The 14,690-nt window shown below is 40.0% G+C and overlaps 1 protein-coding gene across 1 annotated transcript in view; it reads right to left on the bottom strand.

The window, feature by feature from the left end:
* MRPS9 (mitochondrial ribosomal protein S9) overlaps window positions 1-14,690 on the bottom strand; it is a 64,812-nt gene that overhangs the window by 11,943 nt on the left and 38,179 nt on the right. The window contains exons 5-6 of the mRNA XM_058684579.1: window positions 9,522-9,601; window positions 445-530 (exon numbers count right to left, since the gene is read on the bottom strand). Of these exons, the coding sequence (XP_058540562.1) occupies window positions 445-530; window positions 9,522-9,601 (166 nt within the window). The remainder of the gene's footprint in view (window positions 1-444; window positions 531-9,521; window positions 9,602-14,690) is intronic.

Below are 14,690 nucleotides of genomic sequence, written 5' to 3'. Positions count from 1 at the left end.
AAGTGTCATTTAATACATAAATCTGGAATGCAGATTTAACTTTAATATCTACTTCCCCCCAAACAAAAAACTCACCTATTATTCTGACTCCTAACTTGAATGATTAATGCTGAAATAGCAAACAAATTCCTAGGCTTTCAATATACCTAAAAACACCAATGACAAGTGTCATGTTTTTCATTCAAATTTTTCATGTTATTTTTTTTTAATGTTTATTTATTTTGAAGAGAGGGAGAGAGTATGAGTGGGGGAGGGGCAGAGAGAGAGGGAGACACAGAATCCGAAGCAGGCTCCAGGCTCTGAGCTGGCAGCACAGAGACCAATGTGGGGCTCGAACCCAGGAACTGTGAGATTATGACCTGAGCCGAAGTCGAACGCTTAACTGACTGAGCCACCCAGGAGCCCCAAATTTTTCATACGTTTTAATGCAAGAGAAGAACTTACTTGGTTTTAGTTTTTTCTGAAAATAGACCTTTGGCTTGCAACTGATTCTGACGTTTTTCTACATCTAGTAGCTTTCCATATGCTTCCTGTGGCAAATAAAATATACACACTAAAATAAGAGATACAGTACATTATTTCTACTTCCTACCTTCCCTGTGAGCAGCCTTCATTTCAGAAGTGACCTCCTCACATAATCTAGCTGCACAGCAAATAATACTGAAAGTGCTTTTTAGTTATACTATTTCTCATTCAAACTAAAGGACAGTAATTTCAATGAGAATTCTGTATCACACGCAGTGCCATACTTTAACTGATTTTTAAATAACCCTATAAGAAATTTACTCTGTAAAGAACTCTATATAAAAAAATTCCAGTGAAGTTGGTAAAAACAAAACAAAGCTATGAACTATCTTCCTTTAAGTTCCACGAGTAGGACCAAAAATTTTCCTTTAAAAAAAAAATCATAATTTATATAGCAATATGCACTTTAAACTTAGGGAATTAACCAATAAAAGTTATGGCATTTGTAGCTGAACTACTTATCTAATATTCAATATTTACATAATATTTAAGTCCTCACCATGTTAGTCTGTATCTTAAAAAGTTTGCTACTACGTTTATTTTTCATTATTTGATTTCTTTCCATTAATTTACTTTCTAACAAAGACTGAGTATTATGTCACTTGTTAAATTATAATGCAAACGGGAAAAACTGCCATTTTGTTAGAACTTGTAAAAAGCAATAATCTGGCAATGAAGATTATCTAGAAAATACATTTTCCAAGAAATGAGTTGACAAAAACAGAATCACACAAATTGTCTCCCAGTTTTTTTGACTGAGCAAATTTAACTGAGGACTCACATCCACTATGTGTGTACTCATTTATAATTTTTAAAAAAAGTTTTAAATGTTTTACTTATTTTTGAGAGACAGAGTATGAGCTGGGAAAGGGCAGAGAGAGAGGGAGACACAGAATCTGAGGCAGGTTCCAGGCTCCAAGCCATCAGCACAGAGCCTGACGCGGGGCTCAAACTCCTGAACCACGCGATCATGACCTGAGCCAAAGTTGGACGCTTACCCAACTGAAGCACCCAGGTGCCCCCATGCATTTATAATTTACCATCATCTACCATACGGATACCCAATGAGTAGACATTTTCAAAGCATGAGATGGAGGTGACATGACTTTTATTTTCTTTCTGGGAATGACCCCTTCCAATATCATTAGCTAATGTCAGGTAATGAAGACACAGCTTATTACCAATGGATATGTCCATTCATATCTCAGTCTTGAGAATTCCAAATTTGTGAGATGCGACTTCTCACACACACACACACACACACACACACACACACACACACACACACAATCACAAGGTTGTTGACAGAGTCTGTTCTAGGAAAAGGGTACGTGTCCCTTTGCCCCGGTGCGTGTATGTACCGGTGTGTACATTAACAGTGTACGTGAGTATCTCAAACAGAGTGAAACCATCGCTGGGTCAGTAATTCAAAGGTAAATTCCCAGGGAAGACGCAGCAGCACACAAGCCTAGCACTGGTTAGAAATACAACCTCTCAGGTCCCAGCCCATACTTTCAGATGAGGAACGTCTGAGGGGGCGCCCAGCGACCTGTTTTTTTGTTTTGTTGTTGTTGTTTTTTTATTTTTAAAAAAAAATTTTTTTTTTAACGTTTATTTTATTTTTGAGAGAGAGAGAGAGACAGAGCATGAACGGGGGAGGGGCAGAGAGAGAGGGAAACACAGAATCGGAAGCAGGCTCTGGGCTCTGAGCCATCAGCCCAGAGCCCGACGCGGGGCTCGAACTCACGGACCGTGAGATCGTGACCTGAGCTGAAGTCGGATGCTTAACCGACTGAGCCACCCAGGTGCCCCCCAGCGACCTGTTTTAATGATGAGCCCAAGTGATAATACACTGCAGTTTGGATGTGAACGCTAGAAGTACCAAGAGTCTAGTTCAACATAATACAGCGAAGGGACAAAATCAGTTAATCGTACTCTAGTGTGCACATTAAGTGTAACAATGTCTACAACTACATCCGAAGTACAAATGTATCACCTGTAGCGGCACAACTACAGCAGTCTACCCCAAAGAAAGCAAAGGCAAATGTGAACCACCCACGTGTAGCATGTGTGCCTGCTACTCAACTTAAAACAAAAGTCTACCACTTCTCTCGCAAGAATTATGGCGAAGCCTCATTTGACTGTTTGTGCTGCGGGTGCTTTTAACTCACTTTAAAAGGCTAAGATACTGGGTTGTGACCCCAGCTGGATACCACCATATCAGAATCATTTCTGTGCAACTGTTTCTAGAAAGTAATTCTCAAGTGCTCTGAACAGGTCAAATAAAGGAAGAGGTAAACCAAAGGAAGAAACGACAACCTACAAAACGAATCCTGCCCCACTTGTACGAAGCAGAACAGACACGGTGCCGAGAGCACCTCCCTGTGCACCTGGCACGAACCCGTCAGCAGGCAGGACATCAGCCACGCTGCCGCACCTCGGCGTCTGGGAAAGGGGTGGCGCCAGTCTCTCTGGTCTGCTCCAGAGTCTGGAGATTCTGAGAATAGGTAAGTCAGACACGTTGTATCTTTCAAACACAGCTAAAAAAAATTGTCCAAGAGAACACCAACAATAGTAATAACGATGCCCTCCCCTGCTTGTAAGGCTCTTTTGTTATTTTCTGTAATAACTAAGGCAATAATAATAATAATAATAATAATAATAATAATAGGCCTGCCTCACAGTCAAATTTCAAGTCAGTGTGTAGGCTGCTAAAGTCACCACCATTTTCCAGTGACTCTGGGTCAATTTTTAGGCCCATACTCTTCTTCCCATTTTTTTCCACTATACTATTATTACCTTCCAGGGTTATATTTAGCTCCATAATAATTTGTTAAATAGTCCAAATGAAATAATCAGACAAAAAGTGTGTAATATGAAAAAAACACCCATGAAAAGTACATGCCAAATTTCAAAGACGGTACGTTCTATTCATTTAGGGCAGATGCTTATACTTTGATGGTTGTAACCCATCGATTTACACGATTCTCATTACACCACCCCATATACTTCTTCAAACAGGAAAACACATGTCAAGTACTTAGCACAGTGCTTGACCTGTAGTAACGGTCAAGAAGTGACAGCGGGGGGGCCGGGGGGAGGGAGGTGTGGCATTCAAGAGTCTAACAATTGAAACAGTTTTACTGGTGTACCATTTCTATTTATTCTTTCTCTTCTCTATATAATAAAACCGCTCTTGAGATTCTATCTTGGTTAGTTAGAGACAACAGCTCTCTGGAAAGTAGATTGTATAGCTTCAGCTCCCTGAAGAGATGTGTACTAACGTGTATCTAAAAATCCTTGAGGGTATAAAATATGCCAGGAACTGTCAACATCACAGATTATCACTGGTAGCTTCTGGTATATTGTTAAGTTTCCACTTAATTTTTAAAGGACACTAGAGAATCAGAGTGACCCCACCTACACTAAGTTTATATACTGTATTTAATAGTATAATTTTCAAATATGACAGGAATAACCCAGATGTGAAATGCTGAATCATTAATCACAGCTATGATTAATATTTCATAAAATCAAAGCAAGCCTATCCACCCCTCGTGTCATCAGATTTCCATAATGTATGAGTCAAATTTAGAAGGTGCCTAATTTGAAAATACCAGATGCTCAGGTTGCAGAAAAAGGATACTTAAACCAAGCCCTCCCCGAGCATAAGCAATATGGTTTTCAGTATCCTTCTAAAATCTGTTTTGGCTGTATTAATCATGTAGAAATTCCAATTTTAGGCAAGGTAAACAAATAAAAATTTCTTGTGGGGGTGGTATAGGAAGTCAACTGTATTTTGATACCCAAAACATGCAATAATAAACTAATAGTAATTACCGTCTTAGATACTAGTTAAATAACAGAAAAGTAACCAACTTAAATATGTTGTTTAAAAAAAACCCCAGAGAATTCAATTCCCTAACTAGCAATCTTCTCAATTTTTTGGCTATTGGCATATACAAAATGAAATGAAACAAACATAATATATAATTCATTTGTCACAGTTACTGCTATTTACCTAATATTCCAGGTGACATACTACCCTAGACCCTTGCTATCACTCTGTTAACACAATAGGGCTACAGAGTCTTAAAAGAGCATGCAGAGATAATGTCAGCACCAATCCGGAGCTTTTTAAAAATCAGCACTTGGCATAGTTTTAAAGGAGTTCTTTCATAATACCTCACTGTGAGAAGGATCACTATTTTAACTCCATTTTTAAAAATAAGGACACTATATCAAAAATTTTAAATATTCACCACAGGGTTACAAAGAAGATGTAAACGACGTGAGAATTTTGTCGTACTAAGTGACCAGGACTTTGGCTTATTGGGAGTCTGGAATCTTCACATAATGAAGCCGCATGCTTCTGGGGCTGCTGTTCTCGCGCTTTATGAACACAGAAGGTTACTGAAGTCACTTAAAATAAACCAGAGAATTTCTAAATAAGCCAGCCTTCCTTCAAAAGGCAAATGAATCCCATTTATGCATAAGTTATCAGGATTAGAATTACTTGGTTTTCTTTCAAATTTTAACCTTTTGTTTTTTTTTCACTTCAGCAGAATAGTTTAAATACATAATGATCTACTTATTCCTTAGTTTCATACTTTTTTGGGTACAAATTCCCTATGTGGCCATGTAATTCCTTCAATTTATAGAAATACTTTGAAAATCATCCATTGTTTACTCTAAACTAGTCCTGAACATGAGGTTTCTATAAGATGCACAATTCCCAGAGCCGTTTTTAGAGATGCACAATCGTATCTTAAAAATTGGGGTGAGGGGGCTCCTGTCAAAGTTCAGCAAATGCCTAATGTATCTGACACCTGTTTGCAACATCAGTGCCACCTTTCCCAAGTACTGGTCTCATGGGGCGTTAACAGGTGTTGTGGGTAGGAAGGGTTCGTGACCCATTGTTTGAGCAGCAGTGGGTCACTGCAACAGGTTTCTTTACCTAAGGACTTTATCGTGCTGTCGCGTAGCTCCTTGTTAGAGCTCCCCAGGGTGCAATACCCAGCACTGCCAAACTCACTCAGTTTCAGAACCTTTCTCATGACGAATAGTTGATAACTTGTGTTTCTCAGCAACCACTTTGGGAAAGGCTGCAGTAGACACGCCCGGACTTAACGAATCATCTTTTACAGAGGGTTCCCACTTCAGGGTCAAATAATCACCTCCCGTAATGAAATTTAAATAGTTTTCAACTCACTTTTAGTGAGCGAACTTAAAATTTTTCAAAAGCGTGTGTCTGCATTAACGAGTGACCCGGAATTCACATTTCCCTACAATTAAAGGCCCTGCCCAAACTCGACCATGACTGTCCAGGCTGCAGGTGCAGTTGTCTTGCTCATGGGTCCAGCCTTCTTTGCCACCAGCACGGTCGGCCTGGCCAGGCTCCGGCTGCTGTGGACAAGGGGTACGTAGCCCCGGCAGGCTGGCCGACCCAAAGGCAGACCGCCCTTCCGGCCCGTCCCTTAACTATGTACACGCGGTCCTCCTCATCTAGCCCTCGGCTACTCCCAGCTCAGTCGGTCCACGGTACAGCATTTTCTTTTCTGCACAAACACGTGTATTCTCTTTAAAAACTCTTCCCTTTCCTTTACACTTGGGCTTGGCTGTTTCAGGAAAGTTCTCTCATTCTCCCTTTGCTTCCTCTTGCCGCGGCTGAAACCCTAAACTGAAACTCTAAATCATGTCTGAAAAGTATACAAGTGCTACTCGTCACATGGCTATTAAGGAAATGGAAAGCCATCCATTTTGGGTGAAAAAAGACAGATGAGCCAATGCCAAGCAAGCGTGGAGCTCCCTTTTCAGTACTCAACCATCCTTGGAGAAACTCCCTGAGTGTCTTATTTCTTCTTCCTTAAACCACTTTTTACTGCTTAAGACACGACCTGTTTGTACTGTTCTATACTTTTTGCATTACATAGGTACACCTTATTCACTACTGGGTAAAAGAAGTGTTTTTTGTTTGTTTTTTTTTTGACTTTCCCAGGAACCTGAGGACATACATTGTCTCCGTAGGAAAAAGGGAGTTCCAACAAAGGGGGTAACATCCTTTAGAACGTAAAACACATCTACAAAGTCTGAGACTGCCACGGATCGGCACGTTTCCTCCACTTTACGCTTTCCTATCATGCTTCACTTCTGGGAACAATAAATTGCTTTCTTCTTGTCCTCATCTTCCCTCAAAATCCTCCCGCTTCTCCACAAAGCCCGGATGGACTAATGATAGGCCAGTGGGAGACAGTGTTCACTAAAGCATTATATGTTCTCCCTCACCGTAAGCCACACCAGGACTCTCTCGTATTAGCCGCTGTAAGGTAATAGATAAGCTTCATACACGTACAAACGGCGACCAAATACTCAAAAGAGGAACTGGCATTATTACAGACGATAAAAAGGTTAACTGATGTCAGAAAGGTCTCCTGGCAGAACTGCATACAGGATCTAGATCTGTGGGGGTTTTTTTTGAGTTCTGTTTCTTTGTTTTGACTGCCATGCCTCACACAATTACAGTTGGCCAAGGATGAAAACCGAGACTGGCTTAGGGTCTTTTTACCTGGTCACATGGTAAGAAATTACACCAAAGGGACACGATAACGACGACGATACATTTCCAAGTGTTTAGTGCCTGCCTCGGTCTCTGGGGGCCAAGTCCTTGATGCGTGGGACAGCAGCACGGGGCTCGCTCTCCCACAGAATGGAACACCATCCATCCCCCTCCAAGAGAAGGCAGAACAAAGGAGCCGGCAAACACACGAAGCGCCTTCAAGTTGGAACCTTTTACTTTATACCCAGTGCGGCCTTCCCCCACAGAACCACTTCTGTAAAGTGGCCAGTCAGTGAGTATTCATTCAGTCACGTACTGTTTCGAAGCAACAAAGGGTATCTGGCATGATCTGGAAAACGAGGCTGGTAGGACTGCAGTTGTGAATTCATAATAAAACTGGCCACACATGACGCTGAAGTGACTGGCGTATGTTTAGGAAAGCATTTATCCTTTCTTCCCTACAGAAGTTCACCTTAAAATTCCATTCGCAAAAGTTTGGGAGATACAAGGTTTTACTAATTAGCTGAACTAAACGCTCAAGTTAAGCCCGAAGATCTGTGATTCGCGGGTGTAAGGGAAGCCCCACGCTGCGAGGGGAGTCAAACCCCCCGACGAAATAAACCGGACCGAAACTACTGAATTTAACTGACACAGAAAAGCCCAAAGAACTCTGCTCTCTGCGACACAAACTGTATTACTCAAAAAGAAAAAAACAAACAAAAAAAACAACCAAAAAAACACATTTATTAATGTAATTCGACCTTGGAGTCAGACTATGGTAGTGTTTCATCTACGGAGAAACCGACCGGTTTCTGGAGCGGTACCTTTCCAAAACACACACGGCAGCCAAAATAAAAGTTGGGCCTCTTCTGCAATGTGTAATTTCTTCATTATGATGGAATGCAACAAAATATCTTGCCCTTGGGTCGCTCAGTTTCAGCCCAAACAAATGCAAATGGCTTGTCAGATGACAGCTGTTTGATAAGGCTCCTCTACAAGACCTGCATGCTTTACTTTTTTCCGTGAAACTTGGGATGAAAGGCAGAAGGCAGGAAGAGAATTAATGTAGCATACAGTCTAAAGGCAATGCTACAACCGTGATTAAGTAGAAAAGTTAAAAGGCACAGATTTTCCACAGCTTCGCTGCGTGCAACCCATCCGTGTAACAAGTTGACAGGCCGAGCGCGTCAGCTCCATCATCCCCTCCGACAGCTAAAACGCGGCACCGCATCCCTTTTCAGAGAAAATTTGCGTCTGCACCATGAAGCGTTGTACATTATTTCTTAGCACTGCAGGGGGCTCAAGTCCATATGGAACCTTCACAAATATTACCACAGATCAAACCAGCGGCGTTGGGAGGCAGATTTGACATACCTATTTAAATGAACAGCAGGGGTCCTCGGGCAGCCTCGGGCGGCGCGGAGGAGCTCGGCGGAGCGCCAGCCGCGGCTCCATTACTCAGCAAAGACACCCTCTACATTTATCATTCATTTCATTTCTGCCAGGGCAAGAAGCTCATTTGCCCAAGGTCAACAAAGAGCGAAAAGAAGGTTTTCTTTTTTTTTCTTTTTCCCCAAGAAATAAATGTACCTGACAAGGGGGGATTTTTGTCCTGTGGGTTTCTGGCGCACAAATAAACACCGGGGCGTCCTGAAACAGCAGAGTGAATGTGTGCCTGGGAGTCAAGCAACCTGAAATCTGACGGGGGACGGGGGAAGCCCGGTGAATGTTTTCGCAACTTTTAAAAATCACATAATGAAGAAAATAAAACTTGACATCGTGTTCTTACGGTGAAAGGGGTTCTGCTGTTGAAAACTGGATATTAGCATCCAGGCCTTTCATTCGTGGTACCCTAGGGACTTCCCAAATCTGCCATCAGACACCTCTAGCTCTGAAACAAAATAAAAGCAGGTCCCAGTACACTCAAATGCGGTTGCAAGTCAAAATGTAATAAAATCATTTCTTAGGTCTTGTGGAGTCACAAATTCTAGATTCCTACACTGCCTTCGCTTCTGAAAAGCAAAAATTATGTACGAATAAACAAAAAGCACAGACAACAATTGGACTCTCTCCCACGGTAAAGGCCTTACAGCCCCTGACAGCAGCATATACTTGTCCCCTTTCCTGCTTCGCCGTTTACCTTCGATGCACACGCGGGCCTTATTACTGAGCTGAGCACCTATCCCCTAAAATGATCTTAATTTGGAAGTAACAGCCTTTGAAGGTCAAACCGCCCTTATATAAATTCTGTGATGTTTACCATTAGCAAAAACGAATTAATAAAATATAAAGCTTTTCAACACACTGCTTTACCTCTAGACGTCTTAGTTTTAGTTCAATATGAAACATACAAGGTAAGTTCTGAAGCTGACTAATCTCTGATATAATTAGTCACTTACCTTACGGTTCATATTACTAATCATAAATGTAATATACTTACGTGCATTAGTGAATAATACGACTGTTTGCCAGTATAGAAGAGAAAATGAAATGGACGGCCATCTTCTCCCCACTGGATTGCTAATGAAAAGCCAGATGGAAAAAAAACAAACAAAAATAAAAATATACACGGAGAGAGCCCAAAGAGCTGTATTTAACTGAAGGTAAGACATGTCTATAATTCCGATTAACTTTTAAAATAACAAAACAGCATTAATATATAGTATTTTAATACGTAGTTCAGCATGTTTAACATGTAAATATTCAGGATATTTAAAATTCCATATTCGTTAACATAAAACAACGTTTATATCTGGTAACATATTCCTATATATTTCACCATGAGAATTTCTAGAACTTGTTTTAAATAAACACATATAAAATAGCCCAAATCTTCTTGTTAGAACAAAAAAATTTAAGTTTGGCTGTAAATACAGTACGCCCCCATATTCCTTAAAAGGAAAACGGATAAAGTCAATGACATCGTACATTCAGGACATTAGGAAAAAGCACACTATAACAAAGGAAAACACTAAATGGATTTTTCCATGCCACATTATTTGTTCCAACTCTGTGGTGACATACCTCTGAGAGTTTAAACGTCCAAAACAGAAGGGGCCCCTGAAGGTGTTATGTGTAATTCCTTTTGAAATACAGATGGTCATTCACATCTAATAAACACCAAATAAACTGAGGAATGGAGTCACTGCACTACATAAACCAAACCTAACTCCACGTCCTTTGCCCTTATTTCTACTGAGTTGTTTCTTGGTTAACCATTTGTGGGAACACCAATATGTTAAAGGTACACTCCTTTGTCCATTACATAAGTTGAAAACTCTTTTCTCCCAATCTGTCACCCACCTTTTAATTTGGTTTACAGGTCTTTCATAACCAGTAAGTTTAAAATGTACATATATGTGTGTGTCTATAGCATGTGTACATATAGCATGTGTGAAACATAGCACGTGTGACACAGTCACTTCCTCCATGGCACCATTTCTTGACTGTTTTTCACTATTACCTCTACTAAGAAGTCTTGTTAGACATTTCCCGCTCTAACTGCCTCTGTCTCCATGAAATTTCAATACCACAAATACACTGCATATTTGTTGATGTACATGGTGGCCCTCTGGAGGGCCATAAACATTGTAACAGCTCAGACTTTTCTCACCTCCTATGCACCCTTTTATGCCACCTCAGGGACAACATCGATCCTATTGAGCGAGCATGCTTCAAGACTTTGGCTTCCTAAAAACTATTTTCCTATATTTTCTTCTGGAATTTTTATTTTTTTCATGTGCAGAAATTTCACCTCTAAGAAATTTGTGCTCGTGAGGCAGAAATCCAAGTTATTACTTTGTCCAGCAAAGAGTCATTATCCCATTACTCTTCTGATACTATGCTTTGTTGAAATACAAAGTAGGATACAATAAGTAGGATATTTTTGTCTTCTGAGGATAGCTGACATTACACATAGGCCACTTTAAGTGAACATACGTAAAATGAAGACCAAAATTTCTAATAAATTATGAAGGAAAGTCTTGATAGGGATCTCAGCTTGAAAAAGAAAACCAAATTCTTATTTGCCAATGGCTATGGATGAATTAAATACTTCTCCCACATCATTTTCATAGACTTCATGAAATCCTGCATATCTTCCAAGATTTAGAACTTTACTCTGCAATCCGTTTTCACTGTGTCGCTAAAGCATTCAAGTCAGAATGTGCCCTAGAAAGATAAATCTCATGGCTGCAGATACGACTCTACTGTAAAACTTGGAGGGGTTTCTGAATTGGGTCTCATTTCATGAGTGTGAGTGCGTGAGTATGTATGTGCATGCATGTATATATGATTTCATGATATTTCATTCAATCTAAAGATGTCCCAGATTTTAAGATGCCCTATCCTGTATGTTCTATAAAGAGAGAAAGAAAAAAAGCTGATCATCATAGCTTACGTTAATTGTAAAATGAGTCCCGCTGTCAAAGATCTTAAAATTGAAAAACTGTCTTAGAATTCACATCAACAAGCATGCTGATGCTGAGTCCTCTAATCTGGTCCACTGGTCTGTCTGTCAGAATACCGAACCACTACCCCACACGATTCAAAGAAGCTTTTGCTGCATTTTGATAGCTGGTAGGGTAAGTTTCCTTCATTATTCTTATTTCTTTTTAAACACTTCTTGCTGCTTCTTGTACATTTACTCTTTCGAATAAAGTTTCTGAGTTTCCCCCAAAAGTCCTACCAGGACCCTGATGAAAATTACGCTAATTAATACTTTGAAAAGAAGCAACCTTGCAATCTTTCCTTACAGGAACATGAAGTCTTTCTTCCCAGCTATTCAGATTTTCACTTATGATCTTGAAGCTGCATAATTTTCAACATAAATCTCTTGCATGTTTTTGTTAACTTGTGTCTGTGTTTAAGTTTCTGTTGTTCTGGACACTGCCCCCTCCCTCATTTAACTATGTTTTCTATAAAATTAACTTTACACAATATACTCTCCTTTCACTATTTTCTTAGTAGACTTTTTGGTTTAGAATATTTCACAGCAACAGTGAGAGGAAGGTAGAGATTTCCCATATACTATCTTTGCCCCCACCTATGCATAGCCACCTTCATTATAAACATCTCCGCCCCCCCCCCCCCCCCCCACTAGTGTGGTATCCTTGTTACAAGTGAACGTACTCTGTCTGGCCATAGTTTACATTAGGTTCATTCTTGGTGTTGTATACTCAGTGGGGTCTGGATCCACCAGTATAATATCATAGAGTAGTTTCAATGCCCTAAAAATCCTCTGTGCGCCACATACTCCCCTCAATCCCCGGGAGCCACTGACCTTTTCACGGTCTCCACAGTTCAGCCTTTTCCAGCATGTCCTATACTTAGAATCATACAGTAGGTAGCCTTTTCAGTCTGGCTTCTTTCACTCAGTAATTTGCATTTAAGTCTCCTCAAGACTTGACAGCACCTTTCTTTTCAAAAGTGCTGAATAATATTCCGTTGTCTGTACCTACCACAGTTTCATTATCCATACACATACTAAAGGACATCTCGGTTACTTCCGAGTTTGGGCAATTACAGATGAAGCTGCTTTAAACATCTGTATGCAGGTTTTTGTGTGGTCTTAAGTTTTCAAGCCCTCTGGATAAATACCAAAGAATACAACTGCTGGGATCACAGGGGAAGAGGATGCTTAATTTTGTAAGAACCTGCCAAACTATATCTTTCAGGGTGGCTGTCCCATTTTTGCATTTCCACCAGCGAAGAACGAGAGCTCCTGCTGCTCAACATCCTTGGCATAATTTGATAATGTCAGTGTTCCGGTTTTGGTCATTCTAAAAGGTATGTAGTGGTATCTTAGGGTTGCTTTAATTTGCATTTTGCTGATGCAAAGCATCTTTTTATATGCTTATGTGCCACGCATAGATCTTCTGTGGTATCTACTAAGAACTTAGGCTCATATTTAAATTGGGTCATCAACAGTAAGAAATTACTGTTGAGTTGAAGAGTTCTCTGTGTATTTTAGGTAACTGTACTTTATCAGATAGGTCTTTTCCAAATATTTTCTACAACCTCTTTGTGGCTTTTCATTCTCTTGACAGTGTCTTTCTCACAGCAATTTTAATTTTAATGGAATCCAGCTTATCCTTTGGTGCTGTATATAAAAAGCCATGGCCAAACCCAAGGTCTTCTAGGATATTAATTACTGATTCAATTTTCTTAACTGACATAGGCCTATTCAAAGTGTCTACTTCCGGAGTAAGTTTTGGCAGATTGTATTTTTCAAGGAATCGGTCCGTTTCACATAGGTTATCCAGTTTGTAGGTATGGAGTTGTTCATAGTATTCCTTGATTATCCTTTGAATGTCCTGGTATCTGTAGTGGTATCCTCTCTTTCAGTTGTATTTGTAATCTGTATCCTCGCTCCTTTTAGTTAGCCTGATTAGAGGCTCATCGATTTTACCGATAACATAAAATGGATGTATACAATCTATGATCAAAGAACCAGCTTTTGTTGATTTTCTCCACTGATTTCCTGTGTTCAACTTCAACGACTCCTGCTGTAATTTTTATCATTCTTTTTCCTTTACTTACTTTGGATTTAATTTGCTCTTTGTCTAGTTTCCTAAGATGGAAACTTAGATAAGTGATTTTAGATCTTCTTTTCTAACATATGCATTCGATGCTATAAATTTCCCTCTGAACATTTCTTTTACTCACTCCTTTCATACAGATTAAATATTAGAATTCTCTTGCCAGAGGCAAGGTTAAAGTTTACAGCTCTGGACTCTCTCAGTATGTGTGTGTGTGTGTGTGTGTGTGTGTGTGTGTGTGTATACACACACACACACACACACACACACATATATATACACACACCTACTGAAATAGAACTGTCTGCATGTTTTTTTTAAAAACATGAGTGATATTAAGCTGTTTTTACCCTACATACTTGCTATAGACTCTTTGTCTTCCCCTGCCCCCCAAATTCATGTTGGAACCTAATCCTCAATGTGCTGGTATCTCAGTGTGGGGCTTTTGGGAGGTAATCAGGTCATAAGGGCAAAGCCCTCATAAATAGAATGAGGAGTGCCCTCACAGAAAGAACCCCAGAGATCCCTGGTCCTTTCACCATGTGAGGACATAGGGAAAGACAGTGGTCTATGAACCAGGAAGCAGGCCTTCACTAGAGTGAGATTTTGATTTCCCAGCTTCTAGAACTGGGAGAAATAAATTTCTGTGATTTGTAAGCCACCTGGTATGTGGTAGCTTGAATGGACTAAGACAATACTACAGCATTTTCACTTGTTTTTCTCACCCAACACTGTGTCTTATCTGTACTAACACAACTAGAACTACCTCTCTCGATCATCAGCATATTACTCCACAGTAGGATTCTCTGACAGTTTAGTTAGCTATCCTGAATTGGTGAACATTTAGATTGTTTCTAGTTTTTTGCCGACACATAATACTTACAGCTTCCAATCTGATAAGGGATAATGGTTTCTTCTCATTGTTTTCTAGAGCATGGTTTCTGATCTGATAGTTTCCTATGTTTACTGGTTGCTTGTATTTTCATTAATGAATCGACTATTTTTCTCTTAAGCTGTTTTTAACTTTAAGAGTACTTATTCTAGATAACAGACCTCTGTCTTGTTTCAAA

The sequence above is a fragment of the Neofelis nebulosa genome, chromosome 9 (genome assembly GCF_028018385.1).
Source record: "Neofelis nebulosa isolate mNeoNeb1 chromosome 9, mNeoNeb1.pri, whole genome shotgun sequence".
In the NCBI taxonomy this organism is placed as follows: Eukaryota; Metazoa; Chordata; class Mammalia; order Carnivora; family Felidae; genus Neofelis; species Neofelis nebulosa.
Note: the sequence above shows the minus strand (reverse complement) of the source record. Positions and strands in the feature narration are given on the sequence as shown.